Here is a 15,591-nt window from a genome sequence, read left to right as displayed (position 1 = left end):
GGAATACAAGTACCAGGGCACAGTCTTCGACAACCTGCTGAAATTTGCCTCCAACACAGAGGGTATCCTCAGGAAATGCCAGCAGCGGCAGTATCTCCTGAGGAAGCTCAACTTTGGGGTCAGCAAGGACATCCTCATAACATTTTACTACTCCCTCATTGAGAGCGTCATCACGTTCTCCTTCACCTGCTGGTTCCACTCCATCAGCCTTCAGAACAGAAATCGCCAGCAGAGTACAGCCAAAGTCTGTTCCAAAATTATCGGACTGCCTGTCAGTGCCCTCTCCACCCTATGCGACCAGCAGATGCAACGGTCAGCAGGCAGGATTTCACATGACCCCTCACACGTCCTGTTCTCTGAGTTTGAGTGGCTCCACTCAGGACGCCGGCTTCGCTGCCCAGGCTGTAGAACACAGAGGAGAAGGGCAACCTTTGTTCCCAAGGCTGTTCAGCTCCTCAACTCCCAACCACCCCTGTCCTGCTGCTCACCCTGCTAATCCCCCCCCCCCCCCCCTCACCCCCAATAGTTTTTGTACTGCTCTAAGTGCCTTTGGAAATTGCCCCACGGGGGCAAATAAGGTGTTTATTTCAAGAGAGAGCTAGATAGAGCTCTTAAGGATAGCGGAGTCAGGGGGTATGGGGAGAAGGCAGGAACGGGGTACGGATCAGCCATGATCACATTGAATGGCGGTGCTGGCTCGAAGGGCTGAATGGCCTCCTCCTGCACCTATTGTCTATTGTCTATTTTTGAACTTGAACTCACTTGACATTCAATGTAGGGCACGTAAATTATTTGATGATTGATAAAACATTGACCATTTTTAATGTACACTAGCAACTCTTGTTTTGCAAGTGGATTGAGACAGTATAACAATCTCAGAAATAGTTCAGATTATGTGTATGCTTGTGCTTTTTGTAGTTCAGCTATCTTTCGTTCTGCTATTTACACATTTAGGGAACTACTTGATTGGAGAACCACATGGAAGCATGCAGGTACAGCAGGCAGTGAAGAAAGCCAATGGAATGTTGGCCTTCATAACAAGAGGAGTTGAGTATAGGAGCAAAGAGGTCCTTCTGCAGTTGTACAGGGCCCTAGTGAGACCGCACCTGGAGTACCGTGTGCAGTTTTGGTCTCCAAATTTGAAGGATATTCTTGCTATTGAGGGTGTGCAGCGTAGGTTTACTAGGTTAATTCCCGGAATGGCGGGACTGTCATATGTTGAAAGACTGGAGCGACTAGGCTTGTATACACTGGAATTTTGAAGGATGAGAGGGGATTTTATCGAAACATATAAGATTATTAAGGGGTTGGACACGTTAGAGGCAGGAAACATGTTCCCAATGTTGGGGGAGTCCAGAACCAGGGGCCACAGTTTAAGAATAAGGGGTAGGCCATTTAGAACGGGGATGAGGAAAAACCTTTTCAGTCGGAGAGTTGTAAATCTGTGGAATTCTCTGCCTCAGAAGGCAGTGGAGGCCAATTCTCTGAATGCATTCAAGAGAGAGCTAGATAGAGCTCTTAAGGATAGCGGAGTCAGGGGGTATGGGGAGAAGGCAGGAACGGGGTACCGATTGAGAATGATCAGCCATGATCACATTGAATGGTGGTGCTGGCTCGAAGGGCCAAATGGCCTACTCCTGCACCTATTGTCTATTGAATTCATTTACAATCCCAAAACATTTAGGCATCGGGATTATTGCATTTAATACCATACATTACTGGGCAGAGAATGAAGCAAAAGCCGATTAGGCAAAGCCCATTAAAGTTGAAGCATCTCACCACAATACCCGCATTCTTCACTGCAAGAGGAAGGATAAGCAGCCCTGTTCCTATATTGCCTTTTAACAAGTGAATTAATGCTTCTGGCCATCTGAAAAGATAAAAACAAATTAAAACCTTTTATTTCCATAATAATTATCTAACCCCACAGCCCAGCTCTAACTGAAGCCTCAAAGTGAAAACAATAGTTCAGATTCAAAACTGCAGCTGTTTCGCTTTATCCAAATTTCATCAGAGATTATTTTACAATGTCAGAGAAGATTTCAAATGGTTGTTTCAAAATAAAGTTTGTGTTCCTGCTTCGAAGGATTCACATTCATACAGCTCTAATAGCCTTGTCAGAGTTTATTTTCATGCACTATCACCCCAATTACTAATCAGCTAACTGTTCATCTGTCGAGACTCAAAACACACTTTTCCAAATATTACCATTTTTCAATCAAACTGAACATATCACCCACAGATGAAAACAAAGTACTGCTACCTAATTTAAATCAATGAGAATATTTGAGATAAAAGCTATAGGAGTTTTGTTTCAAAAGTTTACAACACTCACATTATGCCAGTCTTTTCATTTAGATGCTGGTAATTTCCCAAAGCTGGTGGTGATCCTGAGATGTCAGTTGAAGAGTTGAAGCTGTCATTGTCTGGGCTGTTTTCCGTCGAGCTATAATCATTGTAATCTTCATTTTTCAACCTTCTGGTCGACATGGTGATTGCCTCTCAGCAAATACTGAAAACTAAAGATATTGAAAGTAACTGTAGAATGCCATGACTAATTTTATTAGCTGTAAACATAGCACTTTGTTCCCCAACTGAACAGTACTGCATTTTTCAGTACTGCATTTTTATTCCACAATACAAGTATGGCCATTTAGCCAACCGACTGCATGCCATTCAAGAGCAATGTCATTTTTTCATCTACTTCTGAAACAAATGGGGGGGGGGGCAGGTAAAGAGGGATAAATACAAATTCATAGAGAGATACAATCATGATGGTGTTAATCCACCATTTCAATTTTCAGCCATGGATGAAAAAGGTTGGGAGGCACTGGTTTATAACATTCATTTAAATGAGGCATGGCTTTCTGTTTCCTGTTTTCCTGCATTATCCACATAATTAGCCATCATTCTTCCAAACTCACCATACTTCTTTTTCACAGATTTCTGCATCGATATTTGTGTCATGTACAGAACAGTAGATATCAGTGTTGCCAGTGCATTGTTATCAAATTCCTACTTTAATATGATTAGAAATGTACACAAATTTGCTAACTCTACCTTTTTTTAAAACAAGCTAATTTTAGCATTGATGATATTCCACATTTCTGCCAATGAAGTATCTTGTAATCTTATCTATGCCACTTGTCTGCACTTCTACCTTCAAAGGTCTATGGACACACACTTCAATGTAAAATTCCTCTAGTTTCCTATTTTTGTACAAATAGTAGAAACAATGAATTGCAGATGCTGGTGACATTTCAAGTCAGGACCCTTCATCACACTGTTGGTGGTGTGGGTGGGGAGAGGGAGGGAGGAGGGGCAGGGGACAAAAGGGAGTGTATAGATAAGGAAGTGTAAGGTGTGAAAACAGGACAAAGAGAATGGAAATAAAGGAAAATGTAGAATAGATCATTGTTGTTTGGGAGAAGGTAATAAAGCAAACAAAGATAAAATGTAGTCAGAGACTGGTCGGAGAACTGGGAAGGGGATGGCGAGAAAGGGGGAAAGCAAGGGCTACTTGAAGTTAGAGAAGTCAATGTTCATACCGCTGGGGTGTAAGCTGCCCAAGCGAAATATGAGGTGCCGCTCCTCCAATTTGCGCTGGGCCTCACTCTGACAATGGAAGAGGCCCAGGACAGGAAGGTCAATGTGAGAATGGGAGGGAGAGGGGGAGTTAAAGTAATAGGTTGATACAGGTGAGTTGGGTTTTGATACGCAGATGGGTAGATAAAGGGTAGAACTGACCCATGTTCTCCAGAGATGCTGCCTGACCCACCGAGTTACTCCAGTATTTTGAGTCCTATTTTTGTACACTTGGTTTAGTTAGCTCTTCCATTTATACACTTGATAGCAATTTTCAAAATATAATTTATATCGCTGAAGCAATTTCAAAATTCAATAAATTGAGAGCACAAATCACATTCTGCCATTCAACTTTCCACCCATTAATTCTAATGTTTCCTGCCTGCATCAATTTCCTGAGTGGGTCAATAAATTGCTAGTAATTACGCAAGCTTCAACTTAAGGCATCCCAAGAGGGGTTTTCAGATGCCCTCTGCAAGTCCAAATATATTTCATTCACAAAGATGGAGACAAGAGACTGCAGATGCTGGAATCTGGTGAAATAAAAACAGATGGAAGAGCTCAATGGATCAGGCAGCCTCTGTGGAGGCAAAGGGAAGGTTGATGTCTTGGGTTGTGACCCTGCATCAGGGGAGATAACCAATAAGTAGGTGTGAGAGGGTGGGTTGATACAGGCTGGTAGGGGTTACTCGGAAACAATACAAAAAAGGGAAGAGTTAAACGTGAAAACAGAGGCACCCCTTTCCCAATACTTCCTCGGCTATACCAACAATTGTATTACTGCTGCTGCTACCATGTGAGGCAGACAATTACGTACACATCCTATAACCCAGCCTAATGCATACAGTCTTTGTAATGTTGCCTCCTCAACAGTGACCAAGCGCTGACTAGGTGACAATTTTGTAAAGCACCTACAGTCTGTCGCAACAGCAATTTTGAACTTCCAGTTGTAAGTTATTTCATCTCCCCTTCTCATACTAACCTCCATCCTCAGCCAATAGATCGGTGGACGACGCAGTCAATCTCGGCCTGCACTTCATCCTCCAGCACCTAGACCGCAAGGGGACCTAGGCCAGGATTCTGTTTGTGGACTTTAGCTCTGCTTTTAACATCATTGTTCCAGAGCTACTACACTACAAACTCTCCCAGCTGACTGTGCCTGACCCCTCTGTCAGTGGATCATCAACTTCCTGACGGACAGGAAGCAGCATACGAGGCTGGGAAAGCACATCTCGGACCTGCAGACCCTCAGCATAGGAGCTCCGCAAGGCTGCGTACTCTCCCCTCTCCTTTACTCTCTCTACACCAACGACTGCACCTCCACAGACTCCTCTGTCAAGCTCCTCAAGTTTACGGATGACACTACCCTGATTGGACTGATCCAGGATGGGGAGGAATCTGCCTACAGAGGGGAAGTGACACAGCTGGTGTCCTGGTGCCATCGCAACAACCTGGAGCTCAATGCTCTAAAGACAGTGGAACTAATTGTAGACTTTCGAAGAGATCCCTCTCCCCTCCCCCCACTCACCATCAACAACACCATAGTCACATCTGTGCAGTCATTTAAGTTCCTTGGAACCATCATCTCCGAGAACCTTAAATGGGGGGCCACCATCGACTCCAGTCAAAAAGGCCCAACAGAGGATGTACTTCCTGTGGCAACTGGAGAAACACAATCTGCCACAGACAATGATGGTCCAATTCTATACTGGTATCATTGAGTCCGTCCTCACCTTCTCCATCATGGTCTGGTTTGGCTCAGCCACCAATCACGACATCCGGAGGCTGCAACGGATCATTCGTACAGCGGAGGTTGTTGGCTGCAACCTTCCCCCCATTGATGAACTGTACACTGCAAGGGCCAGGAAGCGAGCGGGCAAGATCATCTCTGACCCCTCTCAACCTGGCCACAAACTCTTTGAAGCACTTCCCTCTGGAAGGCGACTCCGGACTGTCAAAGCAGCCACAGCCAGACATAAAAACAGTTTTTCTCCACGCGTGATAGTTCTACTCAATAACCAAAGTCTGTAGTCTCTTTTTTGCTAGGGTTTATTTTTACCCACATGTTTAGACTGTAATGTTGTATCCTTATTGTTTTGATGTGGTTATGCTTTATTCTTAATTGTTAACTGTATGTTTGTGTTGTCATTTGTGAGCGGAGCACCAAGGCACATTCCTTGTATAAGAAGATAACTGCAGATGCTGGTACAAATCGAAGGTATTTATTCACAAAATGCTGGAGTAACTCAGCAGGTCAGGCAGCATCTCGGGAGAGAAGGAATGGGTGACGTTTCGGGTCGAGACCCTTCTTCAGACTGATGTCAGGGGGGCGGGACAAAGGAAGGATATAGGTGGAGACAGGAAGATAGAGGGAGATCTGGGAAGGAGGAGGGGACGGGAGGGACAGAGGAACTATCTAAAGTTGGAGAAGTCGATGTTCATACCACTGGGCTGCAAACTGCCCAGGCGAAATATGAGGTGCTGTTCCTTGTATATACATTCCTTGTATATGCATACTTGGCCAATAAACATTCATTCATTCATTCAAATGCAGACAAGAACAGCACCTAATATTCTACATGCATTGCCCACAGCCCAATGGTTTTGGGGTAGCATTTTCAACTAGGCTCTCTGGTCTAAGATTTCCTGGTTTATCTCTATATCCCTTCTTAAACAAAGAAACAGCATTAGCTATTGTCCAGTCCTCTGGGACCTTACGTTTGGCTAGAGAGGATACAACGATCTTTCTCAAACTCACTGCAATCTCTGGCTAACTCTCAAATTCCCAGCTTTCTTTCTTTTCCATTCCCACCAGTCCTCCCTTTGCTCAACGTTTCCCTTGTTAGCTAGACTCATTACCCTCCCATCTGCTTCCATCAGCTCATCACCCACACTAATTTACATGGGCTACTTCTCCCTTGGTTTATCTTTACTACCCCTCCCTCACATATCATCTGCTCATCATCTATGCCTCATCTGGGTCTACCTATCTGTCTCTATTAATCTGCATTAAGTTAGAGGTTGAATTTAATTTATAAACTTTGCACGTGAAATAAGTTCACTAGTCAATCAATAAACCTCTGCTCTGCTAGATTTGAACAGAATCAACTTTAAAAATGTCTAAATTTCTTATGTAAGTTAATATTTTATTACACAAGTCCAAGCTTGATTCTTGGCTTAAAGAATATTTAAAATAATTTTTAAATGAAGATTATTTAAGTAATACTATTCAATATACAATTTAACTTCTTATTAAGCAAATTTGTTCTCTTCCTCTCTCATGGTGTACAATGTCTAGACAAAAGCTTAATAGCAAGAGATCATTTACGAGCACAGTACCCGATTATCACATGGTATTTCTTACAATAATCTTTCATTTTCAATTGCTCAAATAGATTTTAATGAACCAAGGGTCAAAATGAGATTGTGGTTCAGATGAGCAGGAACAAGAAAAAGATGACAAATCAAAAACAGAAGTTACGTCAACGAATACAGTACAAAATTCATTCTCATGGTAGCTCAAGTAAATTTAGACGAGAGCATCAGATAGGCTTTTAAGCAGCACATTACTGCCAAACAAACAAATTTAGACCTCTGAACATAGAAAGGCAATGGTAACATGATAAAATCTTTTATACGTTAAGAGAAGAAATGAGCAATTGACTATCCATAAAAAACAAGAATTTTAGTTGGTAAACGGAGAAAGCTTGAATAAACAAAGAAAAGCAATTATATTTCAAAAGAGTTAAGGGTTCAGCGAGTTAAGGGTTCAGCGAGTTAAGGGTTCAGCGAGTTAAGGGTTCAGCGAGTTAAGGGTTCAGCGAGTTAAGGGTTCAGCGAGTTAAGGGTTCAGCGAGTTAAGGGTTCAGCGAGTTATGGGTTCAGTGAGTTAAGGGTACAGTGCTTTTTAGTAAACGTACAGTTTAAAGGATAAGAGGGAGTCGATTTAATTTGGGGGTAAGACATGTCAGTTGAGATCGGCCCCGTGGAATGCTCATCCTGCAACATGTGGGAGATCAGGGATATTGTCGGTGTCCCTGATGACTACGTGTGCAGGAAGTGTGTCCAGCTGCAGCTCCTGGCAGACCGCATTGAACGGTTGGAGCTGCGGTTGGCTTCATACTGGAGCATCCACGATGCTGAGAAGGTCGTGAATAGCACGTACAGTGAGTTGGCCACACCGCAGGTAAAGGTTAAGCGGACAGAAAAGGAACGGGTGGCCACTAGCCAGCGTAGCAGTAGGCAGGTAGTGCAGGAGTCCCCTGCGGTCATCTCCCTCCCAAACAGATATGCCATTTTGGATACTGTTGGGGGAGATGGCTCATCAGGGGAAGGCAGCAGCAGCCAAGTTCATGGCACCGTGGGTGGCTCTGCGGCAAAAGAGGGGAGGAAAAAGAGTGGAAGGCGTTTCTGCGGCCGCAAACGAGACTCCAGGATGGTATGTTGCCTCCCTGGTGCAAGGATCGGGGATGTCTCTGAGCGCCTGCAGAACATTCTGGAGGGGGAGGGTACACATTGGCACCAACGATATAGGTAAAAAACAGGATGAGGTCCTACAAGGTGAATTTAGGGAGCTAGGAGATAAACTTAAAAGTAGGACCTCAAAGGTAATAATCTCTGGATTACTACCAGTGCCACGTGCTAGTCAGAGTAGAAATAGGAGGATATTTCAGATGAATACGTGGCTTGAAAAATGGTGCAAGGGGGAGGGATTCAAATTTCTAGGACATTGGAACCAGTTCTGGGAGAGGTGGGACCAGTACAAACAGGACGGTCTGCACCTGAGCTGGAATGGAACCAATGTCCTTGGGGGAGTGTTTGCTAGTGCTGTTGGGGAGGATTTAAACTAATGTGGCAGGGGGATGGGATCATGAGCAGAGAGACAGAGGGGTGTAAAATGAGGATAGAAGCAATAGGTAGCAAGGTGAAAAGTAAAAGTGGCAGGCAGACAAATCCAGGGCAAAAATCAAAAAGGGCCACTTTTCAACATAATTGTATAAGGGTAAGAGTGTTGTAAAAACAAGCCTGAAGGCTTTGTGTCTCAATGCAAGGAGCATTCGGAATAAGGTGGATGAGTTGAATGTGCAGATAGTTATTAATGAATATGATATTGTTGGGATTACGGAGACATGGCTCCAGGGTGACCAAGGCTGGGAGCTCAACATCCAGGGATATTCAATATTCAGGAGGGATAGACAGAAAGGAAAAGGAGGTTGGATAGCGTTGCTGGTTAGAGAGGAGATTAACGCAATAGAAAGGAAGGACATTAGCTTGGAGGATGTGGAATCGATATGGGTAGAGCTGCGAAACACTAAGGGGCAGAAAACGCTAGTGGGAGTTGTGTACAGGCCACCTAACAGTAGTAGTAGAGTTGGGGATGGCATCAAACATGAAATTAGAAATGCGTGCAACAAAGGTAAAACAGTTAGAATGGGTGACTTCAATCTACATATAGATTGGGTGAATCAAATTGGCAGAGGTGCTGAGGAAGAGGATTTCTTGGAATGTATACGGGATAGTTTTCCAAGCCAACATGTAGAGGAACCAATGAGAGAGCAGGCTATTCTAGACTGGGTATTGAGAAATGAGGAAGGGTTAGTTAGCAGTCTTGATGTGCGAGGCCCCTTGGGCAAGAGTGACCATAATATGGTTAAGTTCTTCATTAGGATGGAGAGTGACTTAGTTAATTCAGAAACAACGGTTTCTGAACGGTTTTCTGAAAGGTAACTTTGAGGGCATGAGACGTGAATTGGCCAAGATAGACTGGCAATTGATTCTTAAAGGGTTGACGGTGCATATGCAATGGAAGGCATTTAAAGACCGCATGGATGAACTACAACAATTGTTCATCCCAGTTTGGCAAAAGAATAAATCAGGGAAGGTAGTGCATCCGTGGCTAACAAGGGAGATTAGGGATAGTATCAAAACAAAAGATGAAGCGTACAAATTAGCAAGAAAAAGCAGCCTACCAGAGGACTGGGAGAAATTCAGAGTCTAGCAGAGGAGGACAAAGGGCTTAATTAGGAAAGGGAAAATAGATTATGAAAGAAAACTGGCAGGGAACATAAAAACTGACTGCAAAAGCTTTTATAGATATGTGAAGAGAAAAAGATTAGTTAAAACAAATGTAGGTCCCTTGCAGTCAGAAACAGGTGAATTGATCATGGGGAACAAGGACATGGCAGACCAATTGAATAACTACTTTGGTTCTGTCTTCACTAAGGAAGACATAAATAATCTGCCGGAAATAGCAGAGGACCGGGGGTCAAATGAGATGGAGGAACTAAGTGAAATCCAGGTTAGTCGGGAAGTGGTGTTAGGTAAATTGAATGGATTAAAGGCCGATAAATCCCCAGGGCCAGATAGGCTGCATCCCAGAGTGCTTAAGGAGGTAGCCCCAGAAATAGTGGATGCATTAGTGATAATTTTTCAAAACTCTTTGGATTCTGGAGTAGTTCCTGAGGATTGGAGGGTAGCTAATGTAACCCCACTTTTCAAAAAGGGAGGGAGAGAGAAAAAGGGGAATTACAGACCAGTTAGTCTAACATCGGTAGTGGGGAAAATGCTAGAGTCAGTTATTAAAGATGGGATAGTAGCACATTTGGAAAGTGGTGAAATCATTGGACAAAGTCAGCATGGATTTATGAAAGGTAAATCATGTCTGACGAATCATAGAATTTTTCGAGGATGTAACTAGTAGAGTGGATAAGGGAGAACCAGTGGATGTGTTATATCTGGACTTCCAGAAGCTTTCTACAAGGTCCCACATAAGAGATTAGTATGCAAACTTAAAGAACACGGTATTGTGGGTTCAGTATTGATGTGGATAGAGAACTGGCTGGCAGACAGGAAGCAAAGAGTAGGAATAAACGGGACCGTTTCAGAATGGCAGGCAGTGACTAGTGGGGTACCGCAAGGCTCAGTGCTGGGACCCCAGCTATTTACAATATATATTAATGATTTGGACGAGGGAAGTGAATGCAACATCTCCAAGTTTGCGGATGACACGAAGCTGGGGGGCAGTGTTAGCTGTGAGGAGAATGCTAGGAGGCTGCAACTTGACGGATAGGTTAGGTGAGTGGGCAAAGGCATGGCAGATGCAGTATAATGTGGATAAATGTGAGGTTATCTACTTTGGTGGCAAGAACAGGAAAGCAGACTATTATCTGAATGGTGGCCGATTAGGAGAAGGGGAGATGCAACGAGACCTGGGTGTCGTGGTACACCAGTCATTGAAAGTAGGCGTGCAGCAGGCAGTGAAGAAAGCGAATGGTATGTTGGCATTCATAGCGAGGGGATTTGAGTATAGGAGCAGGGAGGTTCTGCTGCAGTTATACAAGGCATTGTTTAGACCACACCTGGAGTATTGTGTACAGTTTTGGTCTCCTAATCTGAGGAAAGACATTCTTGCCATAGAGGGAGTATAGAGAAGGTTCACCAGATTGATTCCTGGGATGGCAGGACTTTCATATGAAGAAAGACTGGATAGACTCGGCTTGTACTCGCTGGAATTTAGAAGATTGAGGGGGGATCTTATAGAAACTTACAAAATTCTTAAGGGGTTGGACAGGCTAGATGCAGGAAGATTGTTCCCGATGTTGGGGAAGTCCAGAACAAGGGGTCACAGTTTAAGGATAAGGGGGAAGTCTTTTAGGACCGAGATGAGGACTTTTTTTTCAGACAGAGAGTGTTGAATCTGTGGAATTCTCTGCCACAGAAGGTAGTTGAGGCCAGTTCATTGGCTATATTTAAGAGGGAGTTAGATGTGGCCCTTGTGGCTAAAGGGATCAGGGGGTATGGAGAGAAGGCGGGTACGGGATACTGAGTTGGATGATCAGCCATGATCATATTGAATGGCGGTGCAGGCTCGAAGGGCCGAATGGCCTACTCCTGCACCTATTTTCTATGTTTCTATGTGTCATATTCAGCATGGACATAGTGGGCCAAAGGGCCTGATCATATATGCTATAGTGTTTTTTAAGTTAACTTTAAAAGAACAACTAAGACAAGGACTGTAACCACATGAACATCTGTTCTCTTTGCTAAATTCATACTGTTGATTCAATTGGCAGATCCACAAATGTAAATAAGAGGGCAGCTGACAGGAGAGTAAAGCAAAAATCACACACAAACAAAAAGCAAAAAAGAAAAAAAATGCATTTCCTCCTCAGAGCTGGGTACGTCAATTCAAATCAAGAAAACATGCCATTAACTTAAAATAATTGATAGACAGAAAATGCTGGAGTAACTCAGCAGGTCAGGCAGAACTTGGATAAATGACATTTGGGTCAGGGCTGAAGGGTCCCAACCCAAAATGACATCTAACCACTCTCTCGGGATGCTACCTGATCTGTTAAATTAATCGAGCATTTTGTGCCTGTCCTTGGTGAACCAGCCTTTGCAGTTCCTTGTTTCTACTTAAAATGATCACTGGTTCTCCCTTAATTTATTCATCACAGACCTTTGTTGCTAATTTCTGACAACAACTTTCACTGATATTGTACCAATAATTTCACAGTATTAACAAATTGAGCATGTGAGACCTGGCCACACAAAATGCAAACGTTAGAATAGTAGTGGAGGGAGGAGGCAGAGTTCTCAGCAAAAGATTGAAAGGAACAGAGCACGTTTTCGATGCAATTCCAGTGTTTGCGCTGCAGTAACTCAGAGCCTCTGACAGAGGATCAGGCAGCGTCTCTGGATGACATAGATAGGCGATGTCCTCCAGGGAGGCTGCCGGACCCGCGAGGTTGCTCCAGCACTCTTTAGCTCCGTTGTTTTGCAAAGCAGCATTTACAATTCCTAGTGTTTACACAGTACGTGGCCGAAGGCAAAGGATATCAGCATGACTTGCATAGGTTGAAACAAGAAGGAAATGAGAGAGGCGAGATTAGGAAAAGATTTCAATTGTAACCGAGGGGGATTAAAGCAATGCCGCTCTGTGGGCAGAGAGGATAAGGGAGAAAGGGTTAAAAGGGCGACCGCAGCAGAAGGCCTGGAGGAGGTAGTGGCGATGGGTGCCGCGGCCACTCACCTCTCTGCTCATTGCAATCGGCCCGTAACCGTCATTGTCTCCGGACGCGGCGCCGGCTTCACCTCCACCTCGTCCTCGAGCCCGACCGGCGGCAAGTCACGTGCGGCGCATTGTCACGTGCTGGGTCAGCTGACCGGGACCCGCTGGCGGAGGGCCCAGGGCGGATCCGGATCCGCCGGACTGGGGCGGGGCCGGGGTGTCGTCAATCATCCGAGAGGCACGTGCCTTGGCGGGGGGGAGTCAATGCTGTCAATCAACGTCGGATCACGTGACCAGGCCGGGTTGGGAGCGGAGGGGGGAGAGGGCGGGAGCGGGGGTTGGAGGGGGAGGGGCCGGGGTGGGAAGAGGCGGGGCCGGGTGGGAGGGGGCCGGAGGGGGAGGGAGAGGGGGAGCGGGAGGGTCCGGGGGAGGGGCCGGGTGGGAGGAGGAGGAGGGGCCGGGGGAGGGGAGGGGGAGGGGGAGGGGGAGGGGGAGGGGGAGGGGAGGGGGAGGGGAGGGGCCGGGGTTGCCTGGGAACTGACCTCTCAATTTTCGAAGGATGTGCAGGAAAGTAACTGCAGATGCTGGTCCAGTCGAAGGTATCACAAATTGCTGGAGTAACTCAGCAGGTTCTCTTCAGAGATGCTGCCTGACCTGCTGAGGTCAGGGTTCCATCCCGGCTACGGGTGCTGTCTGTACGGAGTTTGTACGTTCTCCCCATGACCTGTGTGGGTTTTCTCCGAGATCTTCTGTTTCCTCCCACACTCCAAAGACGTGCAGGTATGTAGGTTAATTGGATTGGTATAAGTGTAAATTATCCCTAGTGTGTGTAGGATAGTGTTAATGTGCAGGGATTCCTGGTCAGTGCAGACTCGGTGGGCTGAAGGGCCTGTTTCCACGCTGTATCTCTAAAACATTTTGTGATATCCCCATTTTTGAAGGTGCAGCCTCTAAAATGCAGCGAATATCATCAAAGGCACACACTGCCCTTACCACATCATGCTGCAACACATGGAAAGAAAGTATATGAGTCTGAAAATTATGACCTCTAGGCTCAAGAACAGCAACCATCACTGTCTTGAACACCGCACAACACTAACCACTAACTCGGTAAGTTTGACTGCCGCGGACTTTAGTTTTGTACTATTATGGTTTAGTTACCTTGTATCACAGATTGTTAACTTATTGTATTATTGATTATTGCATATTTGTGTGTGTGTGTGTGGGTGTTTCATAAGTGTGAAGAAGGGTGTAGACCTAAAAAGTCACATATCCATGTCTGGGGATACTTTTTGACCTGCTGAGTTACTCCATGTCTTCTTTTGGTGAAACAGCATGTGCAGTTCTACGTGGCTACAAATTTCATAGTTCTATTGCTGGTACATAAGGCAATCAAATACTCTTGACTCACCAACTTGCCGCCGCGCCATCCTTGGCTGCCATATAATGTAATTCATGTAATGTTATTCATGTAATGAATAATCATGCATTCATACAGAGCTATGCATAATCAATTCAGTTGTACTCATTCCATCAGTACACTGCAAGGCCTGGGGGATGGATATTACTGTAGTTTTTTTTCTTGTCTCTGCAAGACATTACCGCACACCGATCTTTGACCCTTTGGAGAGATAGTAAAATCCTGACCCACAGTATTATCCACTATGTTACCTTGATCCTCGATTTAGGAGGGGCATGGCATAGTCTAATTTTGTTATCTTTATAGTAGTCCATCCTGTAGAAAAGGATGCAGAAGTGGGTTTAGTTTCATAGGCTTTAATCTGTAACCAATGTCTTCATCTAACTCCAGGCTGGCTCCCTTAAACAGACACGTGTCGGTGTTATAAATAAAACCTCATATGGTCCTCTCCAGCAAGAACCCAGTCCTTTGCAATCAAATTCCTGACTCATTGCCCCATCTATATACAAAATCTCTCGTTTGTTATCTTGTTTGTGACTGAACTTCAGCCAAAACGGTACACGATAGCGTGGCAATTTTAGGCCCACCTTACTCACCATTGTCACTTTAGTGATAATGCAAGTCGTTTTATTGAAATCGATGTTATATTTTTTGTTATTTACATTTTAAACTTTAAAGGGAGGGGAGGGGGAGGGGAGGAGGGGAGGAGGAAGGAGGGAGGGGGGAAGGAGTGAGGGGGGAAGGGGTGAGTGGGGGAGAAGGGAGAGGGGAGGGGGGGTTGAGGGGAGGGGGGAGGACAGGGTGCTGCACCAATGCAGGACAGGTTTGGGCCCAATGGGTCAACTTTGTCTAGTCTCCTATAAAGGGCAATGTTGGGTCATTCTCATTCAGGGACTGTTGTTCTCAGTGCAATCCCCTGCTGTTCTCTCACCCATTTCGACATCCTCCTTACCTCCACACTTAACACACCTAGGTATTCTTTCATTCGGTGTTGCAAACTACACCCTTGACTCACATCAGTTATTAGTTCACCTGACAATCTCATGCCTCGCCTCATCATTAAATCAAATGTTGTTCGTCTTGTTTTAGTTCCAGGCATTGCTCTTTATCACATCAATATCTGAGGCATTAAAACTGTCCATCCCTTTGCATGGCTGTTGCCAGGACACCTTTCAAGAAGCTCCTTTGTTTGCTCCTTTGTATTTTCCAATGTATTTTCAATGTATTTGTCCAATATGTTTTCACTACTGCAGTCACAGAAAAGTCACATGTCGCAAAGCCTCTTCCATTTTGTGAAATGATCAATAACAATCAGGTCAAACTTTATACCCCTATCAGCATTGAGGGGTCCAGTGAAATGGATTTGAATGTTCTCCCAAGCTCCCAGCGAGGCTGTTGATGGCTCATCCAGACGTGATAGAGTAGAGGAGGAGGGAGCCACTGGTGATGATGGATGCAAGGTGTGGGCCAGTAGGGGAGGGATCATGGTATTGCCTCCAACGCCTTCAAGGTCGGCTGCATGAGATGCCCCCCGGGACACAGAGATGGTCAGGCGAGGAGAGGGACATCGGTC

At 45.0% G+C, this 15,591-nt stretch overlaps 2 protein-coding genes across 2 annotated transcripts in view; one reads left to right on the top strand and one right to left on the bottom strand.

Annotated features, from left to right (window-relative positions):
• Window positions 1-12,829, bottom strand: part of slc36a1 (solute carrier family 36 member 1) — a 47,313-nt gene extending 34,484 nt beyond the window's left edge. The window contains exons 1-3 of the mRNA XM_078411751.1: window positions 12,620-12,829; window positions 2,336-2,519; window positions 1,780-1,870 (exon numbers count right to left, since the gene is read on the bottom strand). Coding sequence (XP_078267877.1) covers window positions 1,780-1,870; window positions 2,336-2,490 — 246 coding nt within the window. The 5' untranslated portion in view covers window positions 2,491-2,519; window positions 12,620-12,829. The remainder of the gene's footprint in view (window positions 1-1,779; window positions 1,871-2,335; window positions 2,520-12,619) is intronic.
• Window positions 12,372-15,591, top strand: part of LOC144600220 (ganglioside GM2 activator-like) — a 31,612-nt gene continuing 28,392 nt past the window's right edge. The window contains exons 1-3 of the mRNA XM_078411752.1: window positions 12,372-12,401; window positions 13,157-13,378; window positions 13,540-13,708. Of these exons, the coding sequence (XP_078267878.1) occupies window positions 13,598-13,708 (111 nt within the window). The 5' untranslated portion in view covers window positions 12,372-12,401; window positions 13,157-13,378; window positions 13,540-13,597. The remainder of the gene's footprint in view (window positions 12,402-13,156; window positions 13,379-13,539; window positions 13,709-15,591) is intronic.

This window comes from Rhinoraja longicauda, chromosome 14, assembly GCF_053455715.1.
Source record: "Rhinoraja longicauda isolate Sanriku21f chromosome 14, sRhiLon1.1, whole genome shotgun sequence".
Classification (NCBI taxonomy): Eukaryota; Metazoa; Chordata; class Chondrichthyes; order Rajiformes; family Arhynchobatidae; genus Rhinoraja; species Rhinoraja longicauda.
Note: the sequence above shows the minus strand (reverse complement) of the source record. Positions and strands in the feature narration are given on the sequence as shown.